General features: G+C 42.0%; 1 protein-coding gene across 7 annotated transcripts in view; it reads right to left on the bottom strand.

Annotated features, from left to right (window-relative positions):
- Positions 1 to 18740, bottom strand: part of NRP1 (neuropilin 1) — a 196639-nt gene that overhangs the window by 7488 nt on the left and 170411 nt on the right. For 4 of the 7 annotated variants that reach the window (XM_005885510.2, XM_005885511.2, XM_014532767.1 and 1 more), the window contains 5 exons: positions 16127 to 16231; positions 10960 to 11019; positions 5458 to 5595; positions 1133 to 1407; positions 562 to 658 (listed from right to left, as the gene is read on the bottom strand). In XM_005885510.2, coding sequence (XP_005885572.1) covers positions 562 to 658; positions 1133 to 1407; positions 5458 to 5595; positions 10960 to 11019; positions 16127 to 16231 — 675 coding nt within the window. The remainder of the gene's footprint in view (positions 1 to 561; positions 659 to 1132; positions 1408 to 5457; positions 5596 to 10959; positions 11020 to 16126; positions 16232 to 18740) is intronic. The other 3 variants (XM_005885513.2, XM_005885514.2, XM_005885512.2) reach the window with 3 other exon arrangements.

Here is an 18740-nt window from a genome sequence, read left to right as displayed (position 1 = left end):
CCAGACCATAAAAAAACATAAACTCTGAAATACTAGGCAAAGTTTCTAAATGTAATATATTCTTTTGAATCATTTAAAATATTTTAAGAGTCAGAAATATCTACTTATCTGTAATAAAAAAAAGAATATGTCTTCTATGATTCATTAACAATGTAATCTTAAATTCACTGTGATCAACATTTTCAAAGACCTGCTGTTTTGTTTATACATCCAAATATTTAGAATTATCCAGGTGTCTGAGTTTTCTACTTTTCACCAAAGTGTTTTAGCATGGCACATATATAGCCTGTAAATTGAGAATTTTTTTCTTTATTATGATCTTTGGAATCCACATCATTACATATATAGCTTTATGGGTACCAACCAGACATTCTAAAAACGAAGGAGAGGTAATAGGGTAACTAAAGGAAAACTATTCTGATTTTTGCCCTGTTGTACCACATTATTCATTTCACATGATATTCTCATAGCCCACAGTGAAATTCCAGGTCTAGATGAATCAGACAAAGACCATCTCATGCCAAGAATCTTACCCTTGATTTCTATAGAACTTTTACTTACTTGCACAATCCTCTTGTGAAATGTGGTTATTAATACTAATGTCATCCACTGCAATCCCACCAAGGTTTCCTTTGCCAATTTCACCCTCAAAAATCACCTAACAAAACGAGATCATTTCCACAGTATTTAAATATTCAGTCTTAAACAGCAGTGTTTACAAATGCTTGTTCAGCTTAAGCTATAGCACATAAATAAAATTCATGAGATTTCCCATAAGCACATGCTTTGCTCATCAATTCATATTAACTGCCGGGTGATGGCATTAAACTCCTCACACTCTTTTTATAATACAAAACTTAAAACTGAAAAAGGCAGGAAATAAAAGGAATGTTCATTGTTACAGCCCCATTATAAAGTAACATTTTTGCTCCTTTATCAGATAATTAGTTCTATTCCTGTAATGTAGGAGTCTGAAATATGCTACTGAGATGATCATTATTGCAGCAATATCTCAAGTTCAGGGAACCCCTGAAATAATTTTTGGAATGATTCCCACATCTCATTTGATAACCTTCAAAATATTAACCCCATATCCCTGAAGCAGCTGCCCTCCCCACCGAGGGAAATTTACCTGGTAAAGTTTCAGAGACTTGTGGAGCAGGACCCGCCCTTCCTGCCAGTGGTCTCCTTGGTGTCCAATGGCCCTCCAGACCAGCTGGTCATACTCTTCTGGTTTCTGGTAGCGCAGCTTGACCCTTAGTGTGCCCACATGGGAACCAGACATGTGATACCAGAAGGTCATACAGTGGGCTGAGTTCTGGGAATAAACCACAGGGCTCACCAGACGAGCCACTTTGCCTTTCTGATTTTCGTCAGCTTGGGAGTAGATGAAGTTGCCATCTCCTGCTATGACAGAAAACTGTGTTAGAGAGAGTGTCCAAATTTATAATTCCTTTGTCTCTTTTTTTCAACTTTCATCACTCACACCCTTCTCTCCTGAGCTGAGCACCAAAAACCCAAACCTGCTTTGCAGTGGAAAGGGAATGGAGTGCAGTTGTTGGGGACCCAAGGTTCAGCTCTGAGCTGCTATAAATGGACATATGATTGGGGGAAGGCTGCAAAGCAGCATTTAGATGCTGCTCATTAGGGATGCATTGGCATAGGGGCACAGGCTGTGACTCAGGGCGCCTCTGCACCATTGCAAGCAGACTGAAAGCACAGGGCAGATCTATTTTTGTGCAACTTTAAGATTGCTTCAGCAGCACCTGTGTAAACACAAACATTAAGTGGAATAATTTAGATGTATTTTTATTTATCACTAGAGGCCAAGTGAACAAAATTCGTGCATGGGTGGGGTCCCTAGCGGCTGCCGGCTGTGAGCTGTGAGCCAGGAGCTGGAGCTCCCCTTTCCCCAGCTGCCTGCTGCCTGCTGCCTCTGCCAGCTGGGGCAGGGCTGGCCAAGGGGAGGGGCCACGGGCAGTTGGCCGCCGGCCGCCCCGCCTCCTGGTAGAACTCCCAGTTGAACTCCCGGTTGAAGGGACAATTTGCATATACTTTGGTCACTATAACTGCTTGATAATAAGAAAACTGCATTTTCCCCAAATAATCTAGTGATTTCTCCCCCAAATTCAGATTATTTTTCCCTAGTTTATTTTAATGGCTTATAAATTCCTGAAATAACCCCAAGAGCTTGAGTCTCAACTGTGATCCAGGCTCCTGTGTGACGCAGACTTCTGGTTCAAGGAGAGGAAAGGTTGCATTTTCGAGGCTTTATTAGAATGTGACATCTTGGCAACATAGACACTTGCGGAGCTGCCGAGGACTTACTCTAGGCTTTGCTTTTAATTACCCTCAGTGGGAACATTTCCTTTTGCCACCATCTGGTCTAAACACACAAGTCATGTTTCACTGTTTGTTTGCTCTGCAAATAGAAATCGTCTCCTTTATGCCTCACCTGATGTATGTGTGAATCTGATGCTCGGGCCTCAGTGGGCAGCAGCGTATTTTGTTTGCTGTCCCAGAGGCTTGTGCATTTGTGAGGTAATTTTTACTGTACACATGTGCACTGATTCTTGTATCTGCTTGCCTGTGTCAACAGTGTCCAGGGAAGTGAGTAAGGGCAGCTTTCCTCCTTCACTTGGGGGCTTATCTGAGATTGCACTGGAAGGAGCATGTTAATGAAACCCATGGGTGGAATAATAAAAGGAGGGAGCAGATAAAAACCACAGCTCCAGGATTATGTTTATGCTCTCAGTGCTTGTGAGTGTCCCCCGTGACCAGCTGACTAAGTCACTCTGGGGTTTCTCTTATCCGACTAAATTACCAAGTGGCAGTGCCTGTCTGGGAGACAGTGCCATTTCACTGAGATGAATAGTGGATCAGTCCACCAAGATGGACAGCAAACAGGTAGACAACGCACCCATCTTGCCTCACCCCCTTTGTCCCCCAGGCTTCTGAAAAAAACCTGAAGTTAGAAATCTGCAGAGAGGAAAGACATTTATTGATTCCATGGAGTTGATCTGGGCAATTTCTAGAATAGGCAGAAGACAGAAGGAGAAAACCTGTCAGGGGTTGAAGGAGGAAGGCTGAGCAATCTGCCCCGACCTTGGCCTGGCTGCCATTGTGGACTTTGAAAATTTTGCTCATGTCACTTTTCGGTTTAAAATGCCTCCCTGGCTCCTCACTGTCTTTAGCCCAGCCCCATATCTAACCACTTCACATGGGAATCTGTCCGAAGCACACCACTGGCAATCCACTGAAACAGACCCCACCCCTCCATCTCTCTGTACATATCATTCCTTATTCAAGCCAAGCTTACACTGTCTGTGGGGCAGGCCTGCTTTCTCTGACCCCTCCTATCTTATCTTTCACCATCATGATCTCCTTTGGCATAAGGCATCCTCATTCCTCATTCCTCTGCACTGTGATTGTTTCCACCCCTAGCCAGACTGTGAGCTCTTCAAGGGCAGGGCCACCCTCCCTTAGATGTGTATCTCAAATGCTCAACGCAGCATTTGCCATGTAGCAACAGGTCTATACAAATACCATGTGTTCAATGAACCAGGTAAAGATGCTGGGCTTCAGGAATCCTCTATGAGGAGGTGTATAGCTTCATTCTTAGAGGTCAGATTCGTTTAACTAAATTCAAAAGCGAGCAGTAAAAGGAGACTGTAACTAGACAGTGTTGATTCAGAAACAATCTCCATGTCTGATTTTCAAAGTTCCCAATCCTGTGTCTGTCAGTCTGTGTGCATGTGTGCTGTGCAGGGCTCCTTCATCTACATTTTCTCACATGAGCAAGCTCCTGCCTTTCAGGTGTAAGGCTCACCCATCACTCTCTGCAAATGATTGTTTCTAGTGCTGCGGAGGCTAGTCAGGACAGGCATGGCACCACAGCCAAGTAAATCAGGGTGTCTGAGAGAACTAAAAGCACAGATTCTTCTCAAGAAACCACACTTCTCAGCTGTTAATCTAAGACAAGCCCTCCTGTTCTGATGCTCAACACATAAAATACTGATATTTTTCCATTCAGGGGTTTTATCACAGTTCTAAGTCAGGAACTCTGTCTTCATTTTCTCAATTAGTGCTTTACTTCTGCAAGTCTTTTAGCTTTTGTCTCTAGCTAACATTGTTTTTAACCTTTGAATGTCAGATCCTACTGAGCCACTTTGCTCTACTTTGCATCAATTTTCCCACCATTACTGCCTTCATTCCAGCTAATTGCATTTGGTTAATTTGATGCCATTTATATGTACAGTCAAAGTAGTTTAAGTTTTCTAAAACTGCTTGTCTTAAGATTCAATTGAAAGTATTTCAGAATTGAAGGAGTCTAATTTTATCCAATTTCCTTGTCATTCTCATTAGGCAAAGAGCTAGCTGTGGTGGAAGGAGGACTATTCAACTTACTTAATCATTACATTCACGGGGCAGGGTGGGGGAAAGTGAACAACAAAATGGGAAAGGCATGAAGTACCCTCTGTCCATCCATCAGCCCACTGACCTACTTGCCCAAGCACCAGCTTGGGGGAAACTGCTTAATGAGATTTCTCAGCAATAGCAAATGCCCTTCTGGAGAATCTTTGGGAAGCCACTACTGAGTAAGCAGGCCTATAAGCATTGGAGTATGGTACATGTTTGTGCATTGGGTGTTCCTTGTGAGTGTGTGTATGTGTGTTTTTTGTAGGACACTGTTGGCTCTTTATACCATACCTCAAGATGGGTGATGAAATTACTACGAAGGAAACCAGGTGGTGGTAGATAGAAAAGCTCAGTGGGGTGGCTGTCAGTTCCCTTCCTCCTCCAACCAATTAATGTTAGAGGGAAAGTAAGACAGGAGGTGGGGTAGCTTGTGACCAGGGGTTTGATGTGGTTTCTACCTGCTCAGATTTAAAATCTTCCCCAAAAGAATAAGAACCCCACCCCACTTTGATCCACTTCCATTTCAAGGGTCCAGAGAGAGCAAGCATAAAGCTCACTTATTGTTTGTTCAGCTGTGTAAATACACAAGAGGGCAAATATATGTCTGGACTTGGTTTAAAATAGTCCAGAGTCAGGGATAATAGAGATAAAGTAATATTCCTATGATTTGATAATTTTTGAAGTTGGATTGTGTACATTTAGAGTTTGTGTTACTATTTCTTTTATACTTTTAAATATGTTGAAATTTTCCATCAAGTATTAAAAAGGTACTAATTCACACGCCTTTGCCCAGTTTGTTGTTTTTCAGGAGGTCAATCAGTTGCCAAATTTAACCAGCATTTTCTGCTACTACTGCTGAAATGTTAATGTTAGGGAAATTGTATCTCTATTAGGGAAAGAGATCTTGTTAATTCCAGGAAATAAAAGCATAAGTGAACGCTCTGCAGTATTTTCTGTGCTTCTAGATTAACAGACCCCAAAACTCTCCACAGTAACCCTTAATTCAAAGAAATGAGTCCACAGTGAACTCTCCAGTACCTGTGTGATCCTGGATCGGTCCCGTTTTGCTGGTCAGCACACTCCATTTGAGTTGCACGTGATTGTCATGTTCCCAGTGACAGAATGTCTTATGAGAACCCCAGCCAAATTCACAGTTAAAACCATATGTTGGAAACTCTTCAGCGGGTGTAAAGGAAAAATAGAGACAAGCAGAGAAAGACAAATATAATCATTTAGATCAGAAAGGCCCTTAATTTGTTCATGGAAAGCACAATTTATACAACTTAACATCTGTTTGAAAATTCTGGGAAAGCCACAAAATCTAAAATTACCAGGAAACTCAAAAGATGCACAGAGATGTCAAAACATTTTCAAAATAATGTTTAGTAACTTTTTAAATCCAGCTTTATAAAAAATGATGGGCTGTCTGTCAAGTTGGTTTTACATGAAATTTCTGGGAAGGTTACTTTCCAAAGCATGTATGTTATATCCGTATGTAGCATTCTCTCTATTTCTTCAATATTTAATATAAAAGTTGCTATGTTCTTGAGGATGGACTATATAAATTGATACTCACTAATTAAAAGAATCTTAGAAATTGATCCAGGAACCTCAAGTCTAGAAATGTGGCAGGTGAATGCCTCATCCTGGAGGCTATTTGTATTCTCATCACAGCAGCTAATGCTTCAGGTCTTTAGTGTCAGATCTCTGAAGCAGATCTTAAGATTTTTTTTTTCTTCTGTGCTTTATATCAGGTCAATTAATTTTAAGTGCAGTTTCTGCTTTTTCAGTGAATTTTAAAATTTGCATATAAATTGTTCATCCACTTAAAAACCTCAATGCAAGGTCATGTAAAACCAAGGCACATTTAAATAACTACCAGTTTTTTTATTTTTTATTTTCTTTAATCCTCACCTGAGAATATGCTTTTTATTTTTTATTATTTTTAGAAAGAGAGGGAGAGAAAAACATCTATCAGTTGCTTCCCCTACATGCCCCGAGCTGCCCCTACTAGGGATTGAGCCTACAACCTGGGCAAGTGCCCTGACTGGGAATTGAACGTGCAACCTTTTTGGTGTATAGGATGACACTCTAACCAACTGAACCACAGAAGCCAGGAAAGTTTCTTATATTTTGAATGTTCCAAATGCTGTCTTTGGGACCTAAAATTAAAGTATGGGTGGATTTTCAGGAATTATTTCTCTTATGTGTTCTACAAGGTGCTATACTTGACTATAGTGTTTTTTTAAATCTTTTTTTTTCCCACTCCACCCTCCTTTTGAAAGTAGCTTGAGTTTTAAGCATGGAAAAAAATAAAATCTTTGATGCTTAGAATTATTTTGGTAAAACGAATCCTAAAGATAAGATGCTCATGCTTCTGTTAGTTCCAGGCCTCCATGTAAAATGAAACACAAAGCCGCCTGTTTTCCCTGAGGATGGGGGGGGCAGTGCTCCTCACTGAGATTAGGCAGTCCACCAGATGGCAGCATTGAAACGGAGAGAAACACACCTAGGGCGACTTGCCCACTGAGGTTAAAAATGTCTCAAAACCATCCCTATGTGCAATAAGGGAAGTGTGGTATTATCTGCTGTTTTAGGGAACAACACATAACAGGCTGAGAACATATCTTGTTTTGATCTTCTCTTTAACTTTACTGAAGTATTTAATACAAAATATCTTCTTTCTCCTTTGAGCTTGGCTCCATTGCTCCTTCCTAATTTTAACAATGGGAAGAGAAATTTTAATGGAAAGATTTCTTGAATAAATAAGGATGATTTTCTTCGCACTTTTAGTTTCCAAGGAACTCTTTCCAAATGCTAATATACATTTTTAGAAAACATTCACTATATGAAGTGTTAAAACTGAGAAGGATAGAATCGCATTTTCAATGACAATGTGACCTCCCAAAGCATGCATAGATAGGGCCAGTGTGAAACAGTAAACTAGTAAGTGATATGCATAATATGAACATTTTCAGTTAGTGCAAAAGGGCTACACTTCACAGCTGTAGTGTTATTGGAGAGCTGTATTTTATGTCTAGTCTATCAAAACCATGAAATAGGACTTGTTAGAGCATGAGAAACCCTTTCCAAAATGTACCACACTTGTGCAGCAAGGTCAAATCATGCAGATGAAGTGAACTGAACAGGGACTGAATGAACAATCTTGGATGTCACCCACCAAAACCCAGGAATGTACTGTTACATAATCTCATGTTAGAAAATGTTAATATTGGAAAATGTTAATGTGTATGTGGGTTTGGGTTTTCTCCTTAAATGTGGTTTATAAGACAAGCATATACAGGAGGGCAGCAAGCCACTATGGAACACACATTTCTTGTTATATTTACCTGGTTAATACATTAAATTTATTGTATAATACAGAAAACCACACTATCCATTATTTTGGCTATCAATTCTGGTGATATCATAAATATATGAACTTGGGTGTTTTTGCAATCACCAGGACATGGGACAGCTTTGCCTAAAAAGATGATTTAGGCATTTCTCCTGCTGCAGTGAATGGCAGTTCATCTTGATCTTTCAATGTTCTTTCTAGTTCTATGAATCTAACAGGATGAATTGCTCTAACATTTTGATTTTATTACACTTTGATGTTCTTGTCCTGATTATATAGCTTACTTCTGTTAATCTTGATCATTTAAAGTAAAGTTTTTGAAAATCTATGCATTTTGTGGAGGAAAGGTATAGAGTAAGAGTAGCTCAGTGTTGAAAATTCAAGCCTGGATAGAAAGGCTATTAAACATACAAAATACACATAAACATTTATAGAAAGGAAAAAGAAAAAAAAACAGAGAAAAAAAGACAGAAGGGGAGGAGAAAAGAACTGAGAAAGAAAAAAGCAACGGATGAATGAAATAAATGTATAGGACTGTTGACTTTTAAATCTTCAAAATATTACCCAATTCTTATTAAATTCATTGGGAATAATCTGGCTAAATTCCTTCTTGACTCTTAAAAATAGCAGGAAATAGTATTCTGAACTTAAAACAAATTTATAGCCACTGTGAGCACACACCAGTGGTGCTTGTTGAACCTACCTTACTCACAATGGAATATTAGCACAGTATATGCACAAGGATTTAACTTTTAAACCTGAATTTCTATTGAGTGTGTTAACTTGCTTACTTATAGACTGGATGTGTGGTACAAACAAGTGGAAAAGCTGAGGCCCATATAATCAGACGTTATGAATACACTCTAGGAATGTTTGATCTAGGAATGTCTGAAGATCCTCAGAGGGTAAAAGGCTTCATGAGGGGGGAGCTGGATTTAAAATGCAGAATTTTCATCAATTCCTGGCAGAGAATTAATAGGCTTTTATGCATCTGGTTATAACCCAGACAGCATGTAAATATTATATGCCCACTGAGTTTATTATATTGATAAGAATCCTCAAAATGAAATCTTGAGACTCTGCTTGAGTCTATACTGGCCTCATCAAATTCAGATTATAATGAGAGTTTAGGGGTCTAATTTTCTACTGCTTGTAAAGACACCTGTAGAATCTGAAGCCTGCAGAACAATGTGGACCTGACCCCTGGGGGCACCTCAGAGTTAGACCTGGCCTAGATTGACACTCTCAGGTCCTTGTGGAGCATTCTGAACATGCACTGGACTCCTCAAAAAAATCAGATATCCATTATCCACAACCAAAGACTTGCAGATTTTTAATTCAGGCAATAGAAAAACAAGAAACCAGGGTGATTTGTAAAGGACTCTGGATAGACCCTGGATTTCAAAACTGGACCCTATCAGTAAACCCTGTGGCTTGACATGAACTTCTAATCATGGTCTACCTGGTTCATGATTTGCACATCTGCCCTCTGACTACCATAGACCCTGTGAGGTGACTGTCTGGTCCTGGAGCTCCTCTGTGAAGCCTTCACACCAATGGCCTTGAGCTCATGCACAAATCAAGTGTGTTCACAAAGTCATTCCTGCTCTGACAATACAGACATTCCACATTTAGGGAGAACGATCCAATTTGGGGATCTGATATATCTTTCTGTGTTTTTTTTTCTTTTTGCAGTTCTCGTTCTCTTTCATTTCTTTAATGACCCCTAGCTCTTTTGATAGGCAAGAGGGGAAATAAAACAGTTCATTGGCAATTTCATAGTGGTTTTAATTAATGCTCTGGCAAGAGAAGAAACTAAAACAAAAGTTAAAGTGTTTGCTTCATCACTAGAACTTCCTTGTTTCACCTCACCCCTCTTCTCTAATATTGAGTCAAAGAGAGCCAACTGATGGTTGTTTCACTGAAGGGCTGAAGGCTTTCAGGAAAGGAAGGGAGCAAGCAAGAGGCCATGCTTCACTCATGAGGCAGTTTCAGCCATCCCAGGTTACTACTGCACAATCCATTAAGGCCACATTTTATAACATGAAAAGATGTGGGTAGGACTACAGCTGTTTTGGAATTTTTTGGTAAACATATTATTCTTCTCTTTCATTTTTTGGTATTTGGGGGTTTTGAGCTGTGTGGTAGAAGGCTTTTGGCAACCTGAATACACTACAGGACACTTGGTGTTAAGTCTAACTGAAGAGAAGTTTATTTTGCAGTTAAATCAGGTCAATGGTGATAGGGACCTTTAAGGAAGCATACTAATTAGAACAATCCTTTATACTCTCTGCCTAGCTGGGTAGTGTCATAGTGCTGAGGAAACATTGATATACACCACATGCCCCATTAATAAATGACTGTGGAGGCAAAGCCTGAGTGAGCTTCTATAAAGGAAATGGGAGAACCTGGAAAGCTGACCTGTTCACCTTACTCTAATGATTAACTTCAAAGTATTTAAAACCTCTGATTGCTTTATACTGACTGTTTTCTTCCGTGTGGGTCTGTAGGGAAGAATTCTACAGAATACTAACACAATACAAAGGAGAGTGAGAGGAGGCCACTATTTAACTGTGGTTGGCCTTGATAAACAGTAAACTAAGGGCCTTAAAAGTCATTGTGCTTTTCTATTAATAAAAGGATGAGGAGGTGCCCTTCATGAGGGTAGTCCTCTCCTTACATACAATTAGAGCCCTGGCTTCCTGCGCCCCACTTCGTGGCATGCTCACTGGAAACACTGCTGTAAAACTGCCAACTCTGTGGCAGGCAAAGCTGACAAACTTTGCCTGTCTTGATTTTGTAGAATGGTGATGAAAATAAATAGTCAGGCTACTGCTTGTACGATTTCCTTCTTCTGTAGTTTGCAAACACAGTCCATGTCCTAGATGTGCTGTGGTTAAACAAAGTATGTTAGCCTATTTCTTCAGTTGAGAGCTGGGTTGTCACCATTTGGCAATTACTGATAGAGCAGGAAATCTCGCTCCGTGCCACATATACATGTGGATGGAAGGGAAGCAATAGTTATGGCTCATGCTTGGAGACCAGATGCTGCATAGTATCTCTTTTCTAGGGCTTTGAGAGAAGCTGAATCCAGAAGTACAGCAATGTTCTATTTTAGAAGGGGACGGGGAGGGAAAACAGGCATATGGGAAATCAACCACATTTTCTATTTTATTTGATACCTGATTGTATGGTGCTGTCTATTATGGTTGGCTTTTCTGTGGTCAGCACAGTGGTACCACCTGAAAAACAAAAGAGTAACATACAAAAGTGAGAAAAATGAAAAATTGTAGAGAATATGCAGTAGAGAAATGTATGCTTACATACATTAGATAGAGGAAAACATTTCCATAGAAAATCCTTCTGTTAATCTCAGCTGTAGTCATTATTTTGTTTAAATTTGCTCATCACAATGTCAAGCTCAAATAAACTATTATTTTTTACCCAGCACATTTAGTCATAAGATATCCAGGTAGGAGAGAGAGTTTGATACTTCATTCCAAGGTCATCCCCTGATTCCTAGACTGAACATGGCATGCCATTGCAACAGTGAAAACAAAGGCCTCCAAATGTCCTCAGCAACTGGGGCATTAAACCTGACCAAGACCTCTAAGTTTCGAAGAGTTTCCCAAGGTTGCAGATGTGTGCTTTCAGGGGAGTTGCAAGGCTGGTCCTACAATCGCTTTTAAAAACTGGTGGTTTAAACTGGGTGGCAGTAGTTCCTCCTTTTTTTTTTTCCTACAATAATAGTTGTTTATTTTTCCCCAAGGACAGATATTCTGCCCAGTATGTAGTTTGGAAAAGCTGCAGGAAAATGAGAAGGGGAGAAACATTTCCTCACAGTTCCAAGGAACTGGAGATTGCACAAATAACACCCTGAGCAATGTGAACTTTCAGTCAGTTTGGGTTGACTTTGAAATAGCTGGTCAGGGGACCATGTGGACACTTAGCTGTGTCCTTTTTTTTCCCCTTTCTTAGCTCTTCCATTGTCTACTCTTTATCATTATATTTCTGTCCTAAACTTGCCCAACCAGAAGAATCACCTGAACATTTGTTGAGATTGCAGTTCCCAATCCATTTACCCTCCTCAGATCTCACTGAAAACCAGAATCTCTGGGGGTCAACCCTTGAAATATGTAATTCTGAAAATTTCTCAGATGAGTCTTATACTGAAATAAACTTGGGAAAGAGTGTTTTGCTGTTTATTGCCTACGTGCTTGTTTAGGCATTTCTGCTTAAGAGTGTCTGCACTGCAGACCATGGTCAGAGACTATCTGCTCTCCCAAGAGATAAAGTCCTGGGCAGACTCAGAGTAAGGAAGGCATGGGGTGGACCTATGACTGTCATGAAGAGTTTTGGAGGTGATTATAGGGTACCATTGTAGACCTACCAATAGTATCATTCAATAAAGATCTGTGATCATCTCTATTGTACCCAGCCCTAGTCCTATCCTGCAGCTCCCAAAGATTAGAAATCATCCAGATTATGAATCAGAGCTGTAGAATCATGCTCTTGGAGTGGTCCGAATATTTCTGAGCTAACCTGCTGCAGCACCAAGTCATGTTAGCCCTGTTCTCCCAATAAATGTTCCAGCTAAGTGGTCACACAGGTTTGTGGCTTCAATGAGGTAGGCACCAGAAAGAAGGAATTATATATATTATGGGTTAGGAAGGTGAATCTATAATGGCAGAATTGGCGGGAGGCCAAAATACATTAGCATTCTATTCCCAGTGTTCTTTTAGGAGAAAAACTCACTTTATAAAACCAATATGCATTATCCGTTTTATTATAGGTTGGAAGCCAAATTCCACTCTTGGGTACACACAGGTCCAATGTGAAATCTGGCCTCCCAGTGCCTTTGAAGACAATCCTATTATGTAATGAGTTCAAAGCCATTTGCAAATGAATAACTTGGAGGTGAATTTTCACCTTGGCAAGCAAATACTGGAGAGCAAAACCTCTCATTCCCATGCACTTGGTACATTTCACCTGGAATTCAGTATTGTTTGTAAGAAGTGAGCATTTTACTGTAATACTTATCTCTCTGTATACAAACAGGTCACCCCAGGAGGAGAAATTAAAGCAACAACATCTGCTTTAAAAGACTGAACCCTGTTTAATAGAGCCTTGATCCTAATCTCCTCCACCTATCAGGGTTAAAGTGAGAATGCTTTTAGTTTGTTTTTCTTGTATTGAACATTCAAGACTTGCAGCTCTGAAGGTAAAGCCTGTGCCAGAGTGAGCAAAGAGAATGAAGAGTTGTGTGTGTACCTAGGACGTGACTTGTTCACATGTGAAAAGGCACCTGACTTAGGTGATGGTTTTGCTCCTTGCAAACATTTATATATGTATACCCTTTTTCAGGAAAAGATACCAAATAGCTTCACTAAGCAAACTTGGTTATAATGCAATAAATACATATGAAGCATGAAATGCCTTCTAAAAATCCCTTCTTGATGAGGGCGTGAAGTGTGCATTATGAACACCCCAGAAGTTCTTAGTATGATGCATATATTTATAGAATTATTGAGACAAATGTGATGGCCTGAGAAAATAACTCTTTTTTGCCATGGTAATATGAACGGGAATGAAATTTTTTTCTATGTACACAAAAAATGATTTTAAAAGCTGTAGATAAACCATAACCTTAGAGTTTTAAAGGATTGCCAGTTTTCCACTACAAATGACTCATTTTCTGTGGTTTGTAATTGTTGCCATACACAATTTGCTCCAGGCTAATATACTTGCTCTATTTCATTCAAAGGTTTTAGTTTCAATTGATTCAGTAATGAACTGATATAAAAATGAGAAAGTTGGTTGTTCTGATATGAGGAGTAAATCTGAGGCTTTGTTCTAATCTATATTAACTGACCACTTTAGGGTATATAAAGAAAAGAACCCTCACCACAGAGGCTAATTGAAAAGGATATACTTCAATGATTGCAGCCATTCCTTTTTATGAGGAATTTCACTATGGATGTGTGAAATGTTCTATAAAAAGCCTGAGGTTTGGGGCAGTGCTTACAGGCAACCCTGGGAAGGTTCTATGGGACCTGGTTCATAGAATGGTACTCTGTTTTTAACCTCAGCTGTAGGGTTTTCAGCTTGAACTTGACATCGTGCAAAGAAATAGACTGTATTAATTAGAGTAATTTTTGTGGCTTATGGCTACATATATAAGCTTTATTTTCAAATGCACAAAGCAATGTAGCATTTATTGGCCACATGAATGAATTATCCAATGACATTATGCACTGTTATGAAGTTACATGGTAGTGCCTTCAGTTTCACATATGGAAATTAATTATGTGGGCTCTCTGCATCCTTTCTGGGTAAAAATACAGACCTACATCCAAGGTTTCAATCTAAGTGAGAGTCAGATGCTATATGAAACTGCATTTTGACCCGGATAAAGGTTCCATAGTACCTTTTGCAACAATAGGGTGGAAATTGCCTTGGCCAATTTCAAACTAGTACAATTTCATTTCCCCACTTGCCTAACATTTGCTCTGCCATTCCAATTGGAAGAAAAGGTCACTTGCTAGCTTTGAGGGTTTTAGAATATTATGGAGTAACTAGAGGCCCAGTGTGTGAAATCGCACAAGACCCCAGACCCACCGTGCTGTGAGACCGAGGCCTGCTGTGCCACTGACCAGTTGTTTGGTCATTACAACATTACGGCATTACGGTCACTGGCCTTTTATAATATAGACTAGAGGCCCAGTGCACAAAAATTTGTGCACTCGAGGGGGTCCCTCAGCCCTGCCTGTGCCCTCTGGCAGTCTGGGACCCCTCGGGTGATGACCACCTACTGGCTTAGGCCTGTTCCCTGGGGGATTGGGCCTAAGCTGGCAATCAGACATCCCTCTGGCAGCCTGGGAGCCCTCAGGGGATGTCCACTTGCCAGCGGGGAGCAGACCTAAGCGGCAGTCAGACATCCTTAGGGCTGCTGAGGAGGAGGGAGAGGCTACCACCACCAACACTGTACTGGCAGCCGTCAGCCTGGCTGGTGGCTAAGCAGAACTCCCCCAGTGGGAGCGCACTGACCACCAAGGGGCAGCTCCTGCATTGAGCGTCTGCCCCCTGGTGGTCAGTGTGTGTCATAGTGACTAGTCATTCCCAGTCGTTCTGCTGTTAGGGTCAATTTACATATTACCCCTTTATTATATAGGATAGAGGCCTGGTGCATGGGTGGGGGACAGCTGGTTTGCCCTGAAGGGTGTCCCGGATCAGGGTGGGGTCCTTCTGGGATGCCTAGCCAGCCTGGGTGAGGGGCTGAGGGCTGTTTTCAGGCTGGCCACATCCCCTTCAGGGAGGGGGATCCTGTTGGAGTGCCTGGCCAGCCTGGGTGAGGGGCTGAGGGCTGTTTTCAGGCTGGCCACATCCCCTTCAGGGAGGGGGATCCTGTTGGAGTGCCTGGCCAGCCTGGGTGAGGGGCTGATGGCTGTTTGTAGGCTGGCCAGGGCCCCCGGCCACCCAAGCTCCCAATGGAGGCTGGCTGGAAGCAGGTATCTGGGATTTATTTATCTTCTATAATTGAAACTTTGTTGCCTTGAGCAGAGGCCACAGCCAGCCAGGGCAGGCGGGAACCTTGGCTTTCTGCTTGCTCCAGCTCCGTGACTGCCGGCAGCCATCTTGGTTGGGTTAATTTGCATATATTCGCTCTGATTGGCTGGTGGGCGTGGCTTGGGGCATAGCAGAGGTGCAGTCAATTTGCATGTTTCTCTTTTATTAATTAGATACTCTAAATTAATTAGTGAGCTATTTGGCACACACCAGCCCTGATATACTTGCTAGTCAGTGGTAATGTGTAATGACAATTGATTCTGTCATTGAAACTTTTAATGTAAAATGATTTACCAAATCCTAACTTAAAAGCTGCATTTCAAATACAAGCCTAATTTCATCAATTAGTTGGATAAAGGATCCACTCAAAAAAAGTATCCTCACTAGAAAGGAAAAATAAACATTCTAAAGTGTGTGTAATTAATGTGTTATGGGGGTGGGGGGTTGAAGATGGGGATATGTTTAGCACTTTTAGCCATGGAGAAATACTTATTCAATTAAAATAATCCTAGCATCAGCTTTTTTTTTTTTCTAGCATCAGCTTTGAAAATGTCTAAAATTATAATTTCAAATGGCCGTGACTATTAAGAACAAGTTCTTTACATGGAGGAAATAACGATGCATGTCTTCTGGCAAGGCTGCCTTTGTTGAGACAGTTCTGCAACCACCCTCATGACCACCACCATGAGGAGCTACACAAACACAAACAGGCATTAATTAGGTGGTCTCAATGGAAGTATGAACTGAAATGGCATAGCAATGGGATGGAGATGGTTTCTGCACCTGTGAGCTGGAAGTCATCACCTGTTCCACTGTGGCAGTTGGCCTGGTCATCATCACATTCATCCACCAGGTTCCCATTGGGAGTGGTTGGTCCAGCTGTAGGTGCTGAAACAAGATCCAAGGATTAATATCTCACCTCTGAAATGTATTCTCAAAGCTCTGGCTATTGAATCTACTAACACTTTTGCAGGAAACTCAAATCTGTGGCAAGGAGGCCAGGAGCATGATTTACCTCTTTCTAGAGCTAAATAGACTTGAATTTTCCAGAATCCATTGGGGACTGCTTTGTTTTGGTATTTGATTCATATCTACTGAATGGAGTTGGGTGCCTTAGCATTTTTTACATTGTTATGTACATAAACATCCTTTTCCTGGAAGTTCTTGAATTCTCACTAGTTATTTATTCATGATCCTGGAGTTGAGAACTTTGATTTTACACGTATTGCTTGAACTGTTTTTTCTTTCATTTTTAAGGTGCTGGAGAACTCCCTTGTCACGAATTATTTTATATTCTTAGTACTTATTTAGTTTGCTAAGTTCATATTATATTTTTTCCTCCAAAGAGATTCCCAACACATTCAGTTTTAGTACAATATATTTTTTTTGTTGTTGTTGTTCTTTAAAGAGTAACTCTGCTTCTATCAATTTTATGGTCCCTCTCCAGATCAGGTGTCTGGGAGAACTTTTCTGATATATCCTGAGGTCATTTTACCTTAACTCCCAGAGGACTGCACTCCACTGCAGGCAGGTATTCCCATACCTTTGAGTTTATAGATGAAATGTATCCAACATTAATCAAAGACTGCTTTTAAAGTTCTTTAAATTTAGTTCAATCTACTTTTTTCATCTTGTTATTCATTTTTGCAATCTGTTTAATATTTTATAGTTTTGGGCATACATTTCACATATGAGGCTGGAGATAATGTACAGTTCTCTTGATGTTTGAGAACCAGACAAGAGTGGGGGCCTGATCTCTAGTAGATTCTAGCCAGTAGGAATGTGCTGGTAACTGCTGCTTTCTCAATAAAAATTTCACATTGTTATTGTGCTTACTGAACAGAGTTATGACAAATGTAGAAATGTAGCTAGTTTCAACTTCCTCAACTGTCCAAAAGCACACACCAACAGTAACGAGGAAATCAGCACGTACAGATATTATGCACGCTGTTTAGGCATACAGTCTACACTTTGTAAAATGCATACACAAATATTCCAGGCTCTGCTTATTTTTCTCAATTTTATTTTTATATATATTTTAATTACAGATCATATGCAATATTATATTAGTTACAAGTGCACAGCATAGTGGTTAAATATTTATATAACTTATGAAGTGATCACCATGATAGTCTAGTATCCACCTGGAACCACATAGTTATTACAATATTATTTATTATACGAGAGGAGAGGCCCAGTGCATGAAATTCATGCATGCGGGGGTGTGTCCCTCAGCCCAGCCTACACCCTCTCCAATCTGGGACCCCTCGAGGGATGTCCGACTGCCCATTTAGGCCCAATCAGTCGGACATCCCTCTCACAATCCAGGCCTGCTGGCTCCCAACCGCTTGCCTGCCTGCCTGCCTGCCTGATTGCCCCTAACCACTTCTGCCTGCCAGCCTGATCGACACCTAACTGCTCCCCTGCCGGCCCAATTGCCCCCAACTGCGCTCCCCTGCCGGCCTGGTTGCCCCTAACTGTCCTCCCCTGCAGGCCTGGTCACCCCTAACTGCCCTCCCCTGCCAACCTGGTCACCCCTAACTGCCCTCCCCTGCCAACCTGGTCACCCCTAACTGCCCTCCCCTGCCAACCTGGTCACCCCTAACTGCCCTCCCCTGCCAACCTGGTCACCCCTAACTGCCCTCCCCTGCCAACCTGGTCACCCCTAACTGCCCTCCCCTGCCAGCCTGGTCACCCCCAACTGCCCTCCCCTGCAGGCCTGTTCCCCTCCAACTGCCCTCCCCTGCAGACCTGGTCCCCCCAACTGCCCTCCCCTGCAGGTCTGGTCCCCTCAACTGCCCTCCCCTGCAGGCCTAATCACCCCCAACTGCACTCCCTTGCAGGCCTGGTCCCCTCCCAACTGCCCTCCCCTGCTGGCCTGGTCCCCCCCAACTACCCTCCCTTACAGGCCTGGTCCCCCCCAACTGTCCTCCCCAGAAGGCCATGGTCGCCCCTAACTGTCCTCCCCTGCAGGCCTAATCGCCCCCAATCGCCCTCCCTTGCAGACCTGGTCCCTCCCAACTGCCCTCCCTGCTGGCCTGATCACCAACAACTGCCCTCCCCTGCCGGTCATCTTGTGGTGGCTATCTTGTGTCGACATGGGGGTGGCCATCTTGTGTGTTGGAGTGATGGTCAATTTACATATTACCTCTTTATTATATAGGACTAGAGGCCCGGTGCACAAAAATTTGTGCACTCGGGGGGCGGGGGGACGGGGGTCCCCCAGCCCGGCCTGTGCCCTCTCGCAGTCTGGGACCCCTCAGGAGATAACGACCTGCTGGCTTAGGCCTGCTCCCGGGTGGCAGAGGGCAGGCCCAATCCCTAAGTGCAGCCCCTGGTCAGGCTCAGAGCAGGGCCGATTGGGGAGTTGGGGCGCCGCCCCCTGTCATGCACAGAG

The sequence above is a fragment of the Myotis brandtii genome, unplaced genomic scaffold (assembly GCF_000412655.1).
Source record: "Myotis brandtii unplaced genomic scaffold, ASM41265v1 scaffold914, whole genome shotgun sequence".
NCBI classification, from domain to species: Eukaryota; Metazoa; Chordata; class Mammalia; order Chiroptera; family Vespertilionidae; genus Myotis; species Myotis brandtii.
The sequence above is the reverse complement of the archived record's forward strand: the minus strand, read 5'-3'. Positions and strand labels throughout refer to the sequence as shown.